The sequence below is a fragment of the Phoca vitulina genome, unplaced genomic scaffold (genome assembly GCF_004348235.1).
Source record: "Phoca vitulina isolate PV1807 unplaced genomic scaffold, GSC_HSeal_1.0 scaffold2, whole genome shotgun sequence".
Lineage (NCBI taxonomy): Eukaryota > Metazoa > Chordata > Mammalia > Carnivora > Phocidae > Phoca > Phoca vitulina.
The window spans coordinates 46,895,450-46,911,546 of record NW_022589705.1 but is presented as its reverse complement, the minus strand read 5'-3'; the positions used below and the strand labels follow the sequence as shown (position 1 = coordinate 46,911,546).

The window sequence follows — 16,097 nt, the reverse complement described above, 5'->3', positions numbered from 1 at the left end:
ATTTTGAAATATTTGTTTTCAAATGTTCTCTCCATAGTACCTTCTCACTCAGTGTTAAAATGTTATCTTTACCTTGAAGAACTGATTTTTTTCAGAAATATCTATTCGGTAACATACTGCTGAGAGATGCATAACATTACAGAAAAGTTCAGCAAATTTAGAATATTTGCCTTTTTCTGGTGAAAAAGATAAATAGCATAAAAACTAACTCAGTTTTAACTAAGATAACTCTGCCTTTCGTGCAAATGATTTTCACAATTGTTCACCATCTCACTACACAGTAATGTTAAGATTCTACAACTTAAAGTTTTAATTTTTTTTTTTTAAAGATTTTATTTATTTATTTGAGAGAGAGAGAATGAGAGACAGCATGAGAGGGAGGAGAGTCAGAGGGAGAAGCAGACTCCCCGCTGAGCAGGGAGCCTGATGTGGGACTCGATCCCGGGACTCCAGGATCATGACCTGAGCTGAAGGCAGTCGCTTAACCAACTGAGCCACCCAGGCGCCCCTTAAAGTTTTAATTTTTATCAAATTATTTACGGAGACAAATTGCCGAAGTGTGTAAACTACAATATGTCACCATCTCATAAAAGCAATCTAGTGTACATTGTTGATTCTAAACTGCACATGTTTTTGTATCTAACATATCCCAAAATTGGGAGTCTTATGCCTCCTGCCCAAACAGGATGGAGATGTGGTTGGCTCTGCAGATGCTTAGCAAACTTGGGTTGGTTTTAGTGGATTGGAAGAATACCCCAGACACAATAGTGGGACACTCTTAAGAAATGCTGCCTTATTAAAACTCTATGTCACTGAGGATGATGCTGGGGGAAACAAAAAAAGGGATCAGGAGTGTTGGACTCAATGTGAATGTATCTGAAGAATATTTTAACCAATTTATTCTATTTCCTTTTATGAATGAACAAGAGTGTTAGATAATAAACATATTTCTAAATAAGTCTAAAAGGGACCTTTCAATAACATTTTAATCGAAAGTATATTAAGTGATAAGAACCCATGTGTCATAGTTTATGTGACAGTTCTTATTTCTTACCGGTACATAAAAAAATGGTATGTCGTATAGTTGATGAATTCCTGGATTCAATAAATATTGTCATAATTGAAGGGCACTGTTGTCATCTCCTCTGCCTTCTGTGCAGCGTTCCCTCTTCCTTCAGAACCCCACTTACAACACATCGAACGTGGGACCATTTAGGGTTGGTGTCATGCCATCTATTAAATGTTCACTTCCTCATTTTTTAGATAGCAGACCCAAATAAAAGCTCTAGTACTTTCGCACAGCCCACGGGGGAGAGCCTGGCACCAGTGTGTGGTGAGCGGGCCGCCCAGAGCGCGCAGAGGAAGAACCTCTCCGAGGAAAGTTCTCTAGTAAGCGTCTACAAAGTGACTCCTCTGTGGGTGCAAGCCGAGGACATGGTTTTGTCGTGCTTGTCATACCCTGCACATAATTCGCCGCACCAATTCAGTCAGTCCTCGCTCAATCGTATGCGAAGGCTTTACTGTCCGCATTTTGTGTAGGGGGAAGTAAGGTGCGGAGCGGTAATTACCTTGCTCGAGGCGACACTGGGAGCCCATCGTGGCAGGACCAGGACCCGGCCCCGGCCGGCTGGGAGCGCGGCGTGGAAACCGCAGGCGCGGGCGGGGCCGGGCGTCCGGCAGCTGAAGCTTGCGGCCGCGTTCCCCGCGCGCCACCACATCCGCGAGCCCTGACGCCGCCGCGCCCACCCTCGGGGGCTACTAGCCGCGCGCCGCGGGCACCGCGGCAGGAGGGCGCGCGCTGGCGGCGGGAAGATCGCAGCGCCCGGGGCTAGCGCGACACGTGCGCCGGGAGCGCCGGGAGCGCCGGGTCGGCGCCGGCCTGGGCAGCCCCACGCAGACCCGCGACGCGCGGTGAGTGACCAGTGGCTCGAGTGGGGTGGGGGCACCGGGGACCTCGGGACACGGACCTAGCGGGGTGTCTAAATGCTTGGGGCTTCTGTGCCTCGCTTTTCCCTGGAGGCTTGGCCTGGAGGGCGGCGGGAGGCTCTCCTCATCGAGGTGCTCACTCTCTGGGTGCTGATGTGCACATGAAGGGGCCAGGTTGGAGTTCGGCCGATTGGAGGGGAGAGGGCGCTCATACTGAGCCTCCCAGGTGCTCCCTGGGGCAGGACGCAGAATGGTGGGTGCGTGGGGCAGGGAGGGCTGGCGTCTGGGAAAGGGCTGAGGGCACTAGTCAGAGTCCAGTCTTGGTCCAGGCCCTCAGGCGTGACTCAGGCTAGAAAATAGGCCTCTGACTAGGTTATTGAGGAGTCTTAGCCTCTTACGGGGAGTGTACTGTCCCATTATGGGCAGCACTTTCCTGTGGCCTCTGTAGACAGACCGAGAGTCCCTACCTGGCCAGTTAGTTACTAGAGGAATGTTCTGGGGCAAGCCGACTGGCTAGCCACTGACCAGACTCAATTTTATCATCTGTGAAATGTCTTTCGGAAGTCCCTTCTCGCTTGGTTAAGGGGCACTAAATATAAGCATTCTAAGAGATTAGTATCTGCATTAGATTAGAGGGACATCTTAAGCATCTTAGTAACCCAGAAGCCTACAAAAAGACTTTTCCCAGGTATGTCTAGAGAACAGGACAAAATTAGTCTTTATCCCTTAACTCTGGATAATTGTTATAATCCCTTACATGTATATCCTGTGTGAATAAAAGTCTTTGTTGAGCCCCTACTATGTACCTGGCCTTTGGGTATATATTGTTTACCCTATATAATTCTTTAAAAAGCCAGTGAAGTTGTTATTAGCATTCTCATTTTACAGATATGGAAACTTTCACACTTTCACAGAGATGGTAAGTTACAGGTTTCTGGCTCCAAACTCTGTGCTTCTTGCTTTTGCACCTCTGGCTCATAACATTATATCCACTTCCACTTGGACAAACAAACATTATATTCTCATTTCCCATTAACTAGAAATGGTACTATTTCTCTGTCCAATGAAAGGACTTTAGTGGCTAAGAGCTAACACTCTCTTCCCCCCGGTAATGTAAAATCCTCAATCATTACCAGCACTTTGTTAGGCATGAAAGGCACTGTAAGAGTCTGCAGTATTCCTTTTTGATGTGTCTTGTTTCTTGAATGTCATGATGATTACATGGGATGGTCAGTTCCCAAAATTTGGCAAGCTCTGAATCCTGTGTTAGAATGAGTTCTAGGGTGAAAAAATTCTAAAGCATATGTAAGATTTTTATGGGAGAAGAATCCTCTCAGTAGATGTTGCACATCATTTCTCAAGCATGGACTTATTTTTGTATTACTATGGTATAGTAATGCTTTGTTTTCTGGTTATCTGTCATCTTTGTAATAACACTCAAGTTGAGGGCACTGCTCTCAACTTCTACATGTAAATTTGTGCAGACCAACATAAAAAAGCAAGCCAAATCCCAAAGAAGGCTTGTCCAGTGCCCTTTGCTCTTGGAATCATGGTGCTCTTTGCTAATGGTAACAATGATTTTTTTAAAATACAAATATGTATTGCATAGCTATTATGTTCAAGACATTGTACTGGTCACTGTAGTGAATATAAAGAAATGTAAGATGCAGTTCCTGTCCTCAAGATGTTAAAACTATTTGGGAAGACAATAATTATGAGAACACTTACTATGTCAAGGATGATAGGTGGCATAAATTCACCTATTATAAAGGAGGTATGGGATCTAGTTTTAATCAAATTAATCTTCAGTGATGAGCCAGAAAAATAGGCAAAGAGAGAGGTCAAAAAGCAAGGCTGTCCTTGAAAAGTAAGTGATATTATCCATTTTCTTATAATAATAATAGCAGATAATAATATTTATTGAGCTCTTGCTATGTACCAGGCACTGTAATAAGAGCTTCTTATTTAACCCTCACAATAATCCTGTGAGGGAGGTGCTATTTTTATTCTCATTTTACATGAGAGGAAACTCAAGTATGGAAGGTGGTTCTAATTTATCTAATTCTGAATTTGCTTCTGGTTTTTCTGTATTATCTTGGTCAACGTGAAGATTTCCCCACTTATAGAATTGAGATACCAGTAGTTACTTTGTGTAGCAGATGACCAAATATTAACAACTCAATTATATGCTCTGCATTGTGATAAATTGCTAAGTAAATGCCTATAAAAGATGATTAAGATTAGAATCTTAATTTACATCTCTTTACAGTGGTATGCAGAGGAAGAGGTAAACATTGAGTACAACATCAGACAGAGATGTTGAGACATGGGGTTGTTTGTATAGAGACTTCAGCTGAATTCTTCATTTATATAAGAAAACTTGAGGAAAATTGTGGGATGGTGATCAATAGTCTTAGCTCACACCACACCCTGTTAGTATGCCTCCAATTATCTTCAGTTGTGAAATTCCTAGAAAATTCCCAAAAACAAAGTAATTGTAATGTGCTTTAATATTTTTGATGCCTCGTAGCACTTTATGAAACCACTAGGTGATTGATGTTACAAGGTGAAGCAAAACTTGGCAGGATTTCATAATACCCAAGATCCAAAAATAAACCTCACACCTCATGCCACTGTCCTCAAATAGAGACTTCAAGATGGAGGGAGACTCTTCCAGTAAACCAAGGAAGAAAATTTAAGTGAAAGAGATTTAATTTTCTCAATAAAGGTAAATTGCCATTTTTCAAACAAGGAAAAGTGGCTTTAAAGTGTGAAGTTACTTGTGATGGTGACACAGATAAAAGTGGAGGAACCAGGATGGCACCCAGTTCCTCAGGCCCTAGACACTGTGCTCTTTCCAGTACATCATCCTTCCCAAAAGTAAATGGCTTATTTTATTTATAGCTCTAGAAGAATGCAGAGAGTGAAAATAGAGAAGGTTGGATTGTTAGAACTTAATTGAACAAGTGCTGTGAAAATTGTTGGCTTTTGGAGCTAATTCAAGAAAGAAAAAAGGAAACAAAACAACACCAGTTGATTTGAAAGTAACTAGTTTCTTCAACACTCCATCCATGTCTTGTTTCTCCTTTCTTTATTTCTTTTTTTGTAGTTCTCTTGTGGGAATGTTGTTCAGTTTACAAGATAGTTCACACTACAAATGATTTGAGGGTTGGGATGGGATACGATTCCCTAATGCATTTTAAATGTAATTTGTTTACATACAACATTTCAAGAGCCTGTCTGTTATGTTCAGGGTGATATATCTGAAATGGAAATAAAGGCAAATAGAATTGACAGAAGAACATTTCAGAAAAATATAAAAGAAGGGGTAAAAGTGTAAGGGAACTTTTCTTATGAAAAATGATAAAGTAGGGCACCTGGATGGCTCAGTTGGTTGACCGTCTGACTTTTGATCTTGGTTGCAGGTCTTGATTTCAGGGTCAAGAGTTCAAGCCCCATATTGGGCTCTGCACTGGGCATGGAGCCTAGTTTAAAAAAAGAAAGAAAGAAAAAGAAAAATAGGGCACCTGGGTGGCTCAGTCGTTAAGTGTCTGCCTTCGCCTCAGGTCATGATCCCAGGGTCCTGGGATCGAGCCCCGCATTGGGCTTTGCGGAAAGCCTGCTTCTCCCTCTCCCATGCCCCCTGCTTGTGTTCCTGCTCTCGCTCTCTCTCTCTCTGTCAAATAAATAAATAAAATCTTTAAGAAAAAGAAAGATAATGAAGAGGTTATTAAGAGGGAAAGGAGAAAACCCTCCAACAGAAATTTAAAAAAAAGGACGAAAATTTCAGAAGTCTCATGATTTCAAACAAGAAGAGAATGTTCCTATGTATAGGTAAATTTAGGACTACAAATGCTTACCAGTGAGATGAAAGAAAATTCAAGAGAGCCTCAGCAGCTGTGTATGAAAGAAAAACAGGTGTCTGTCCTGTCCAGCTTCGCTCATGTAAAGGGTATTGGGATTATTGTGGAGAAAGAAGAAAAAGCAGAAAGGGTTGAGGTGATGTTACTTTCCTTGCCTATCATACCACCTAACATGACATCATGAAGAGGCTGATTTGATGATCAGGGCCTGACAGGCCAGCATTTGTCCATGTTATGGCTTGTGAGATTTTTCACCAAATGGTAGACTCAGAAGAAAAAAGGAAATAATGCTTCAGTCAGGAGACCGTTCTTTTTCATGACTTAGCTCATGAAAAGTCATGGAGAAGAAGGTTGGCTCCAACGGCTAAGTTGCAAGTTACCTACTTGGTGGATAGGATTATCCTTTTCCATCCTCATAGTGGAATAGATCATTAGAGGTGGTTACATACTTCATATATACAGTTTTTGTGTTTGTTTCATCCTCTTTTGAGAGAGGGAGGAGGGTATCAGAAATAATGATTCACACTGAACTCTACCTCTGAAACTAATAATACACTATATGTTAATTAATTGAATTTAAATTAAAAAAAAGAATGAGTAGTTAAACTGATTATGAGTGGTATTTGTTGACTAATGGCTTCATCTTAGGGTAAATTTATAAGGAACCACAAGTTTTAACATTAGAATTTTTTGGCAGAATAGGTTTTGAACAATTTACCAGGTTGCCCTTAATCATCAAAATGCCACTTTTTGGTAGAACTGTTCTTTTCCATAACCATATTCTATTATATATCCATGAAGCAAAGCTACGGTATATTCAGTAAGAATACAGTCTTTCTTTGACTCCAGTTTGATATTTTCTAAGTCTCTTACCTCTTATTTGAAGGTGGTTCTGTGCTCTATAATAAATCATATAATCTCAGCAAAAAGAAAAGAAAAGAAATAATGATTCAAGCTTCTGAAGATTAAAGTATCAGGCATCATAATTGCTTTACTAGTGGGTATCATAAAGATTGTATGTAAACTGCATTGTACCTGGAATATCGTAAGAGATCAACAAACTATAGCATTAGCATTAATGGTAGAGTTAGCATTAGCACTATTTTTAATGTTATGCTGCTATTGTTGCTACTGATCAGGAGCAGTCTCACATGCTAGAGGTAATGTTGGGTTAGAAATCACGAAACCTATGTTCTGATCTGGATTCTGCTATTAATGACCTTTGCCAAGTCCCCTCTTTTCTCTAAGCCTCAGTTTATCTATCTGTAAAATGGGGAAGGTAGAAGAGATGGCCTCCAAAGTGTTATCTTTATACTGAGCTGCCACCAATAAGACATGTCTGTAACTAGCTTTGCCAGCAGAAGGGAAGGATTTTGTACTCTGCCTCATTGAGTGAACTGGGTAATTAAGGGCATTCATTTGTTTTTTTAAAAAAGATTTTATTTATTTATTTGACAGAGAGAGAGATAGCGAGAGCAGGAATACAAGCAGGGGGAGTTGGAGAGGGAGAAGCAGGCTTTCCTCGGAGCAGGGAGCCCGATGGAGGCTCGATCCCAGGACCCTGGGATCATGACCTGAGCCGAAGGCAGACACTCAATGACTGAGCCACCCGGGCGCCCCAAGGGCATTCATTTGTAAGACAGCCAGCCTTGACGCACATCTAGAACAATCACTTGGTTGTTCTACAGTGGCCCAGACTCAAATGTCAGCGGTTGGGAGGGGAAGAAAGCAGCAGGACCATGGGAATTAATAGCTAACCTTTGAGGTTCCTTCCTCCTCTGACTTATTAAAGTATTTGATAGCTAGGGTTAAGAATAAAGATAGACTAACATACGATTTTTTTTTTTACCTAGTTTAACAAAACATATAATTCCAGTACAGTGAAAGTGATAAGCAATTTAAAAAAGAAATGCAAAAGCAGGACCCAGAAGAGAAAATGGGAGCTAGCCTCAATGGAGTGCCTACTTCATTCTAGGTATTCTCATGGGTCCATGACACTATCAGATTAATCTTCCCGATAACTTTGTCTAGGTCCATATTACTGTACCCACTGTAAGAAATGGCACTCTTACTGTTAAAAGCACACAGTGGGACTGAGATTCACTAGCCTTTTTCTTTTCCATAATACCGTGCTGTCCCTTGAACTTAACATGGTGCTACAGAAGAAAAGTAATGTGGAAGTAGAACGTGCTCCTGCCTACATGAAATTATCACCTGTGGTAAGGGTTTTTCCTGGCCTAGTAAAATATGATTTTGCAGTGGTTCATATTTTGTGCTTCTTCCTGGAGCAGTGGGGAAAGAGACTCACTGGGGGGGGGGTAATAGATGCCCTTGCCTTCCTGCCAGTTGCTATATTTCTGGCTGGTCCTTGTCCCCCTCACTGAGACATTGTTTTCACTATCTGGAAACTGTCACAATTTGAATGATGAGTCAATGACATAGCATACTCTTTGATTTTCTGATTCAAGATAGAGTTGTAGTTTTAATATCAACCCTACAGGCAGGCTGTCTGAAAGATGTTTACAGTTGATAGGAGGTTTCATTTTATTGGAAGATACCTCATTTACTTGAAGGTCTTTGAGGTTCTGAGTTTCTTATAAAAGGAGAAAGTATTTTACTGGGTATTCAAAGAGAATGAGCAAGTTCATGTTTGGATAAATGTATTATATAAACTGAACTTTATCCTCTATTTTGCTTATTTCATATACAGGTGTGTAGGGGTGTGTTTCATATATATGCATATTTCATATATATTTCTTATATACATATTTCATATGCATTTTGTATTTACATATTTCATATTTATACATTTAAAAATTCTTATAATAACTAATCAAATATTTTGATATTAAATATTTTACTTATTTGGAGACTATCATAGCTCCATAAATTGCAGTGCATATTGAAAGATACCCTGTAGATACCCCTTGTAGTCAGGAAGCAGAAACTTATTAATCCATGTGTAACTATTCCTTCATGATTCAGTTATCTTCTAGTTCAATTCATAATTTCCTTTATGCCAGATTATTCCAAATTTTAATGAAGCAACTAAGGTAGTGGTAATAAAGAAAAACTTATTATTAATTATGTCAACCACAATGTGGCAGAATCAGATTTAATGTAGTTGTAATGTCATTACATTAATAGATGAACACAAAAAATCCATTTAAGTTTTGTTCAGTTCAGCACATGCTCACCATGTGCCATATATTGTGGCCTCTGCTCATGAGGAGTTTGTAAACAAACGGAAGAGACAGATAACTAAATAAAGTAGTTCTACTTAATATGGCAGGTGCTAAGATATGAGGATGCCAGGATGCTATGTAGGAGGCTTCAGTCTGATCTAAAGACATAGGTAAGGCTTCCTAAGATTCGACGACTTCTTTCCTTCTCTACTACTGTAAGTGTGGTCCACATCATCATTTCTTACTGGGTACCTGCGATTGCTTCCTAACTGGTCTGCTTGCTTCCACTCTGGCCCCGTACATGAAGCCAAGACTAAGTTTTTTGTTTGTTTTTTGCCTTTGCCTGTGTATATTTAATATAATTCATATCTTGTAACACCCTCAATTAAAACTCAGTTAAATAAATAAATAAAACCTTTAATTAAACATCAGTGATTTCCTATAGATTTGAGAGTAAAATCCAGGCTCCTTTCCATGGCAAACAAGTCCATGGTAGATCTGGCTCCTGGATTCTTCTCCATTTCATGTCCTACCATTCTCTGATGACAGTCACCTCCCCTGCCACCCTGACCTTTTTTCTGTGCTTCACTCATAGCCAGCTTATTCCTCTGCCTCTAGGCTTCATCCTGAGTCTTCATTTGTCCCCTGCCAATCTCAGCTCAAGCTTCACTTCCTAGAAATGCCTTCATTGACCAACTTCTCTCCTCCCCAGGCTTCTTTCCCCTTAGCTTCTCTTATGTTTTTCTTTTATCATTGTCTGAATTTGTTTATTTATTTCTTTGTTTTCTGTCTCCCTATTCTAGAATGTTGGTTCCATGAGTGCTGAAATCCTGTCTACTCTATCCCTAGCCCCTGACACATAGCAACTGCTTAATACATATTTGTTGAATGAATGGCTGAATAAAAGTTTTCTGAACTGGGTTGGGATGGATGAATATAGCCATTCTAAGAACAGTGGAAAAGTAAGAGAATAGAATCGGCAAAGATACAGAAGCATGCATTGGCATGAGATGTGCAGGGAAACAATGCAGCTCAGTGTTAGTAGACAGTAGAATGCCAGCAGAGAGTAGAGGTAGATGTGCTTGGTAATAAAGGCAGGAATTAGCTGATGGAGGCCATTGTATGCCATGACCTTGGACTGTGTGGTTTAGACGAAGGGAAACTGTCAGATTTCAATTTAGATCAGTGTTTCTCAAACATTTTTAACCAAGACCCATAAGAAATACATTTTAGGGGCACGTGGGTGACTCAGTCAGTTAAGTGTCTGCCTTCGGCTTAGGTGATGATCTCAGGGTCCTGGGATCGAGCCCCATTTCGGGCTCTCTGCTCAGCGGGGAGCCTGCTTCTCCCTCTGCCTGCCCTCTCTCCCTGCTTGTGCTCTCTCTGTCAAATAAATAAATAAAATCTGAAAAAAAAATACATTTTATATTTTCTGTAAACTGAGAGCCACCCTCAGATTTTAGAGGCCACCACATTCCTTAGCTCATGGCCCCTTTCCTCCATCTTCAAAGCCAGCAGTGGAAGATCCAGGCCTTCGGCCTTCTCATATCACAGCTCTCTGACAGACCTTTTTTCCTCCCTCACCCACTTTTAAGGACTCCCTTGATTAGATTGGGCCCATTTGGATAACATAGAATCCTCCCCATTTCAGATCCTTAGCTATAATGGCATCTCCAAAGTCCCTTTGTCATGTAATGTAATATACTCACAGGTACTTAGGGCATGGACATTTTTGGTGGGCCATTATTCTGCCTACCACAGGGATGTTTATAGAGAGTTTTTTATAGCTCATCTTCCTTCCCCCTTCCTCACTTTTTTCTTTCTTTTAATAAACATTTATTAAGTACTCTTTCCTAGTGCTGACATACAGCAGTGAGCAAGACAGCCAGTGTTCCTGCTCTCATGGTAACTTATTCTAGCACAAAGATAGATAGACAAGTAGTCAAGTAAATAAACACAGTAGTTACAGACTGTACCATGAAGGCAATAAATAAGGTGATGAGTAGAAAGTAGCTGGGCAAGACCACTTTGGCTAGGTGGTCAGGGAGGGGCTCTCTGAGGAAGTGACACATGATCTGAGATCTGAAGGATGTAAGTCAGCCAGCTGCGAAGAAACAGAGGAGGAGGATTCTAGCAGAGGAAATGGAAAATGCAGAGTCTCTGGGCAGCAAAAGACATGTCTTATTTAAGGAACAATCTGAAAGCCAGTGCAAATGGAGTGGAGTGAGCAAGGCTAAAAAAGTTGAGCAAATGATGGTGGCAAGACAGGAGAAGTGAGGCCATGCGGTGCCTGAAAGATCATGTGCGGTAAGGATTTTCGATTTTATTCTAACAGCAATGGACGTATTGAAGGGTTTTAAGTAGTGGTGGTATGAAACAGGTAATGTAATCTTATATATACTTCTAAAAGGTAGTCGCTATGTGAAAATGACTTAGAAAGGGGTAAGGATGGATTGGAGAGACACACTGAGGGCCTACTGAAGTCACCTTGGGGAGAGATGACAGTCTTTTGGACTAGAGTGAGGACAGTAGGAATGGAAAGAAGCAGATTGATCTGTGATATATTTTGGAGGTAAAATTGATGGGACTTAGTGATGGTTTGGTTATAGGGGATGAGAAAGAGGGTGGAATCAAGGATGACTTCTAGGTTTTTGAGCAACTTCAGTTATTTACTGAAATCAAAAAGACTAGGGAAAGAACCAATTTGAGGAAGGGAGACCAAGGATTCCAACTGATCATGTTAATATTGAGCACTTTATTAGAGGTCCAAGAGGTGATGCAAGGAGACAGATTGGAGCACTGAGAGATGTCTGAGTTGAAGATATGCACCTGAGAGTCATTAGCATACAAATAATTTCTAGAGCCAGGTGACCAGATGAGATTCCCTGGAAAGGGAGTAGAACTAGAGAAAAAATGTTTTGAATGAGCTAAGGTCCTCCCAGAGTTGAAATTCAGGAGAAGGAAGAGCAACCAGCAAAGACTATTGAAAAGGTGCTAAATTTTTTCGAGCTTTCCTGATTGATGGCTAGGCTAGAGGTAGAAAAGTCAAAGGAGCAAGTGAGCACATTTCTATATACCCATTAGAGCAGTACTGTTGTATCGCTAGCACTTAACAATGTGGTTGGCACATGAAAGGTGGCCTATTGAATGAATAAGTGAGTTTTTTTGAAAATGGCCAGTATGTTCTGGCATATCTCTAGGTATGGGAGTAAGAGGTGAACATTTGCATTTGCTGGTTCCCAGTGGCCTAACATCACAGAACTTTCCAGCCTACTTTATGGATTTGGGGCCCACCTTTAATTTCCTAATGAATAGTAGAACCATTCCTTAGGTTTAAATTGGGAAACAATCAGAAATCACAAGTTTGCATTTTCCGAAACATTCAAGATAGAAATACGTAGTAAAATAAACAAGTAATGAATAAACAAGCAAACAAGTAAACTTGAACTTCTGTAGAAGACTCCAACAACTCCCTTTCTTATGACCAAAGAGATCAGTCTTTTACTAAGTTCCAGGAGAGGGGTATGAGCCACTTTTTAATTTCCTGTTACTCCTAAAAGCACATGAATAGCTCAGAAATTCTCATCTGTCTTGAGATTTAACACCACTATGTTTGACTATGATAATGCAGCCCTATTTGGAAGAAAAAAATTTTTGTATGCGACTGAAGCTCAGAAGGTTAAGTAACTCGCCCACAGCCTCAAAGTTTTTTTTATTTTTTTATTTTATTATTATTTGGGGGGGGCAGAGGGAGAGGAAGAGAGAGAATCTTAAGTAGGCTTCACACCCAGCACGGAGCCCAATGTGGGGCTCAATCTCACAACCCTAAAACCATGACCTGAGCCAAAATCTAGAGTCAGATGCTTAACCTTAACCGACTGAGCCACCCAGGTGCCCCACAGTCTCAAAGTTCTTAAGCCCAGTTCTAAAGGACTCCAATGTCTCTTCTCCCATCCTTTGCCAACGCCAAGGAGCTTAAGTGAATGGGGGTTAGAGGTGGCTAAGATTTTTAATTTACTAGTTTTAAAAGTATACTGCTTAAAAAAATCTTAACAATATAGAGAAGTTAAAGGAGCATTCTAAGTCCTTCTGAATGATTTTGGTTCTGGTATTTTCTGAATGTATTTAACATGAATGAATTTGTCTTCTTTTGCAAGGAAAATTACAGAGGTGTATTCCAGAATTGACTGTTCATGGCACATACAGTTGGAGGGTGCTCATTGGCACTTATTTTTATCATTGTGTTGTTGTTGGTTAAAGCAAACATAGGTAAGATATTTCTATAATTGAATCTGTAGAAGGATTTGTGGTTTAAACTCTCAGTTACAGATGAAATATGTATTTGTGAGAATTGTTCTGGTAGTTGGTCTTTTGTAGTCCGTCTTCTCTCATTTTAAATGGGTAAGTCTGGTTCCATATCTAGAACTAATATGCATTTTATTTAATTTATGCTGATTAATGTATGAGTCCAATCATATAATTTCTCTTTAAAAAGTGGCTAGGTAACCACAAAGCTGGCATTGTGAATTTTACTAAAATGAGAAATGATAGTGCATTTTAACAGAGGGTATGCATGGGTGAATTCAACTATGCTAAAAAAAAATAATGGCTGACATTTTCCTTGCCTTTTCTTTATTGGGAGCTTACTTTTTTACTTTCTAGCTCGTTACAACCAATGAAAACCAAAGAAGCAGAGAACAGACATATAAATAGGATGGGAGGGGAGAGAAAGAGAGAGAGACTTAGTTTTAGTTCTGAAAATAAAAAAGAATGTTTTATTTAAGTATTTCCTTTATTTGATTTAAATAACTTTTTTACAAATTCCTGTTTAGGGTAGTTAAAGCAATCTTACAATTAAAAAAAAAAAAAGGACTTTCAGTGGAGGCTTTCCATCATATCTGAAAATTCAGGGCAAATCTATAATTCTGAGGTTCTTTCATTGGCGGGACCACCAAAAACTGTTCCATTTCTGAATAGTTGTCATATTTATTTACACAAAAACTTCTAGAGAGTAAGAATGACCTCTATTTAAAGAGTTTAATATGGTATCTGGCAATAAATAAATAAATAAATACACTCTTTTAAAAAGAAGAATACATTCATGTAATGTCATATTAGCTGTACTGGGTTATGGTTCATTTAGCCCAGTGTCTTGCATCTTGAAGGAATACCAAAGTGTGACATGGAGGACCTAGTTTTCATCCTTGATGCCAACCACAAACATACCAGAGCCACTGAATATTTTCTTTTGTTATAAAATAATGTTTTAGATTAGATATACTTTATACCACTACAGCAAGAGAAAGTATTATTCCTGAATCTACCCCTTAGAGTTTGTAATAGCCTTTTAAAGTCATTTTTTTTGTTTGTTTGTTTTGCTTTTTGCTCTGAGTATTGAAGTAAGCCTTATAAATCAGAAATGAGGATGGAAGCAAATGTGATTTACTGTGGGAAGTATTTTCCAGTAATCTGGTAGATAATTTGCATATAAGAGAGATTGGTTTTTCCTGGTCCTCTGTTCCAACCCTATTCTCTCAGCACTTTTAGTCTTACTGTTTTGAGAACAATGCATCTTTTAATTAAAATAAAGTTAGACTTTAATGTGGTTGCCTTCTGTTCTCATTGTGCATCAACAATACAGCCAGAGTAATGTGGGTTATTTCTATTTCCATGATTTGATGGGATTAATTTTACCCTGCTCTTGAGAATCACACAAACCCACCATTTTGAAATGGGTTTCTTATGTGCTGACTTGTGTCTTATTGCAGATGCATGCAGGAGAGGAGATGTGACTGTGGAGCCTTCCCATGTAATTTCACTTGGATCAGCTGTCAATATTTCATGCTCTTTGAAGCCCGAACAAGGCTGCTCACAATATCCCGGTTTTAATATGTTAATCCTCTACAAGTTTAACAGAAGAATCAATTTTCTGCATGGTCACTTCCTCAGTTCTCAAGTCACAGGTCTTCCTCTGGGTACAACAGTGTTTCTCTGCAAACTGGCCTGTAGCAAAAACAAGGAATTACGAGTATGTGGGGCAGAGATCTCAGTTGGTGGTGAGCATTCCATTCTGAATTCTTAAAAACTAGTCATCTTTTGGTATTTGTCATGTGTTAGACAGAAATCCGAATATAGGGCAGTGTTCTTTCTTTTCCTGCCACATGGATATATTTTATCTTGATAGCAATATGAGTACCTCAATATGAGAAATCCAGAAAGAAATAGAATTTGGACCTCATGTAGTAGTGTTCTCTCTCTCTCTCCCAACCCTCCCTCCCCACCAGTTATTTTGCCCATTAAGACTAAGGACCTGTTGTCCTTGGACTCCAGTGGCAGGAAAGAGAATCTCTGCAGCTGAATCTTCATGCCTTCTTGATTTATGAGAATTTGTTCAAAGCTACAACCTCCTAAAAAGAAGAAAGAGATACCGTTTTTGACTTATGAAGCCCAGGTTGAGTACCCAAGGCTGAGCAATTCTCCTTTCCCTAACTTAATAGTCCTTATATCCACATTCACTCCTGACCACTGGTTATCATACTTAGCAGAGGTTAAAGGAGAACTATTGTCACACTCTTTTCTGGTTTTTTTTTTTTTTTTAAGATTTTGTTTATTAATTTGACAGAGAGAGACAGCGTGAGAGGGAACACAAGCGGGGGAGTGGGAGAGGGAGAAGCAGGCTTCCCGCTGAACAGGGAGCCCGATGCGGGGCTCGATCCCAGGACCCCGGGATCATGACCCAAGCCGAAGGCAGCCGCTTAACTGACTGAGCCACCCAGGCGCCCCGTTTTCTGGGTTTTCTAGAAATCTCCATGAGCCAGAACTGATAGGCTCATGCTTTGTCAGGAGAGTTGACTTATATAGTCTCAAAGAAGCAAGAGTGAGGGAATGAGCCAGGAAAGGACCAAAGCAAACACAAGGAGGTCAGATTACTGAGCTGGCCACAGCACCAACAGAAAATACAGCTGGTTGCTTGGTCACTAGGGACATTCCCAGAAAAAACATATGGGAATACAATGACAGGGAAAGAGAAGAATTTAACTCTCATTGGTCAAAATTTACCCATAGGGTATCAACTCCCCTACATGCTGGCTTGCACTGCTGGTCCCTCCAGGAAGCTGCTGGG

At 40.2% G+C, this 16,097-nt stretch overlaps 1 protein-coding gene across 3 annotated transcripts in view; it reads left to right on the top strand.

The window, feature by feature from the left end:
- The first annotated feature begins 1,432 nt into the window (after nt 1–1,432).
- IL12RB2 (interleukin 12 receptor subunit beta 2) overlaps nt 1,433–16,097 on the top strand; it is an 88,826-nt gene continuing 74,161 nt past the window's right edge. For 2 of the 3 annotated variants that reach the window (XM_032426491.1, XM_032426481.1), the window contains exons 1-2: nt 13,036–13,243; nt 14,743–15,030. In XM_032426491.1, coding sequence (XP_032282382.1) covers nt 13,168–13,243; nt 14,743–15,030 — 364 coding nt within the window. In that variant the 5' untranslated portion in view covers nt 13,036–13,167. Of the gene's footprint in view, nt 1,912–13,035; nt 13,244–14,742; nt 15,031–16,097 lie in introns of those variants that run through there. The other variant, XM_032426485.1, reaches the window with a different exon arrangement.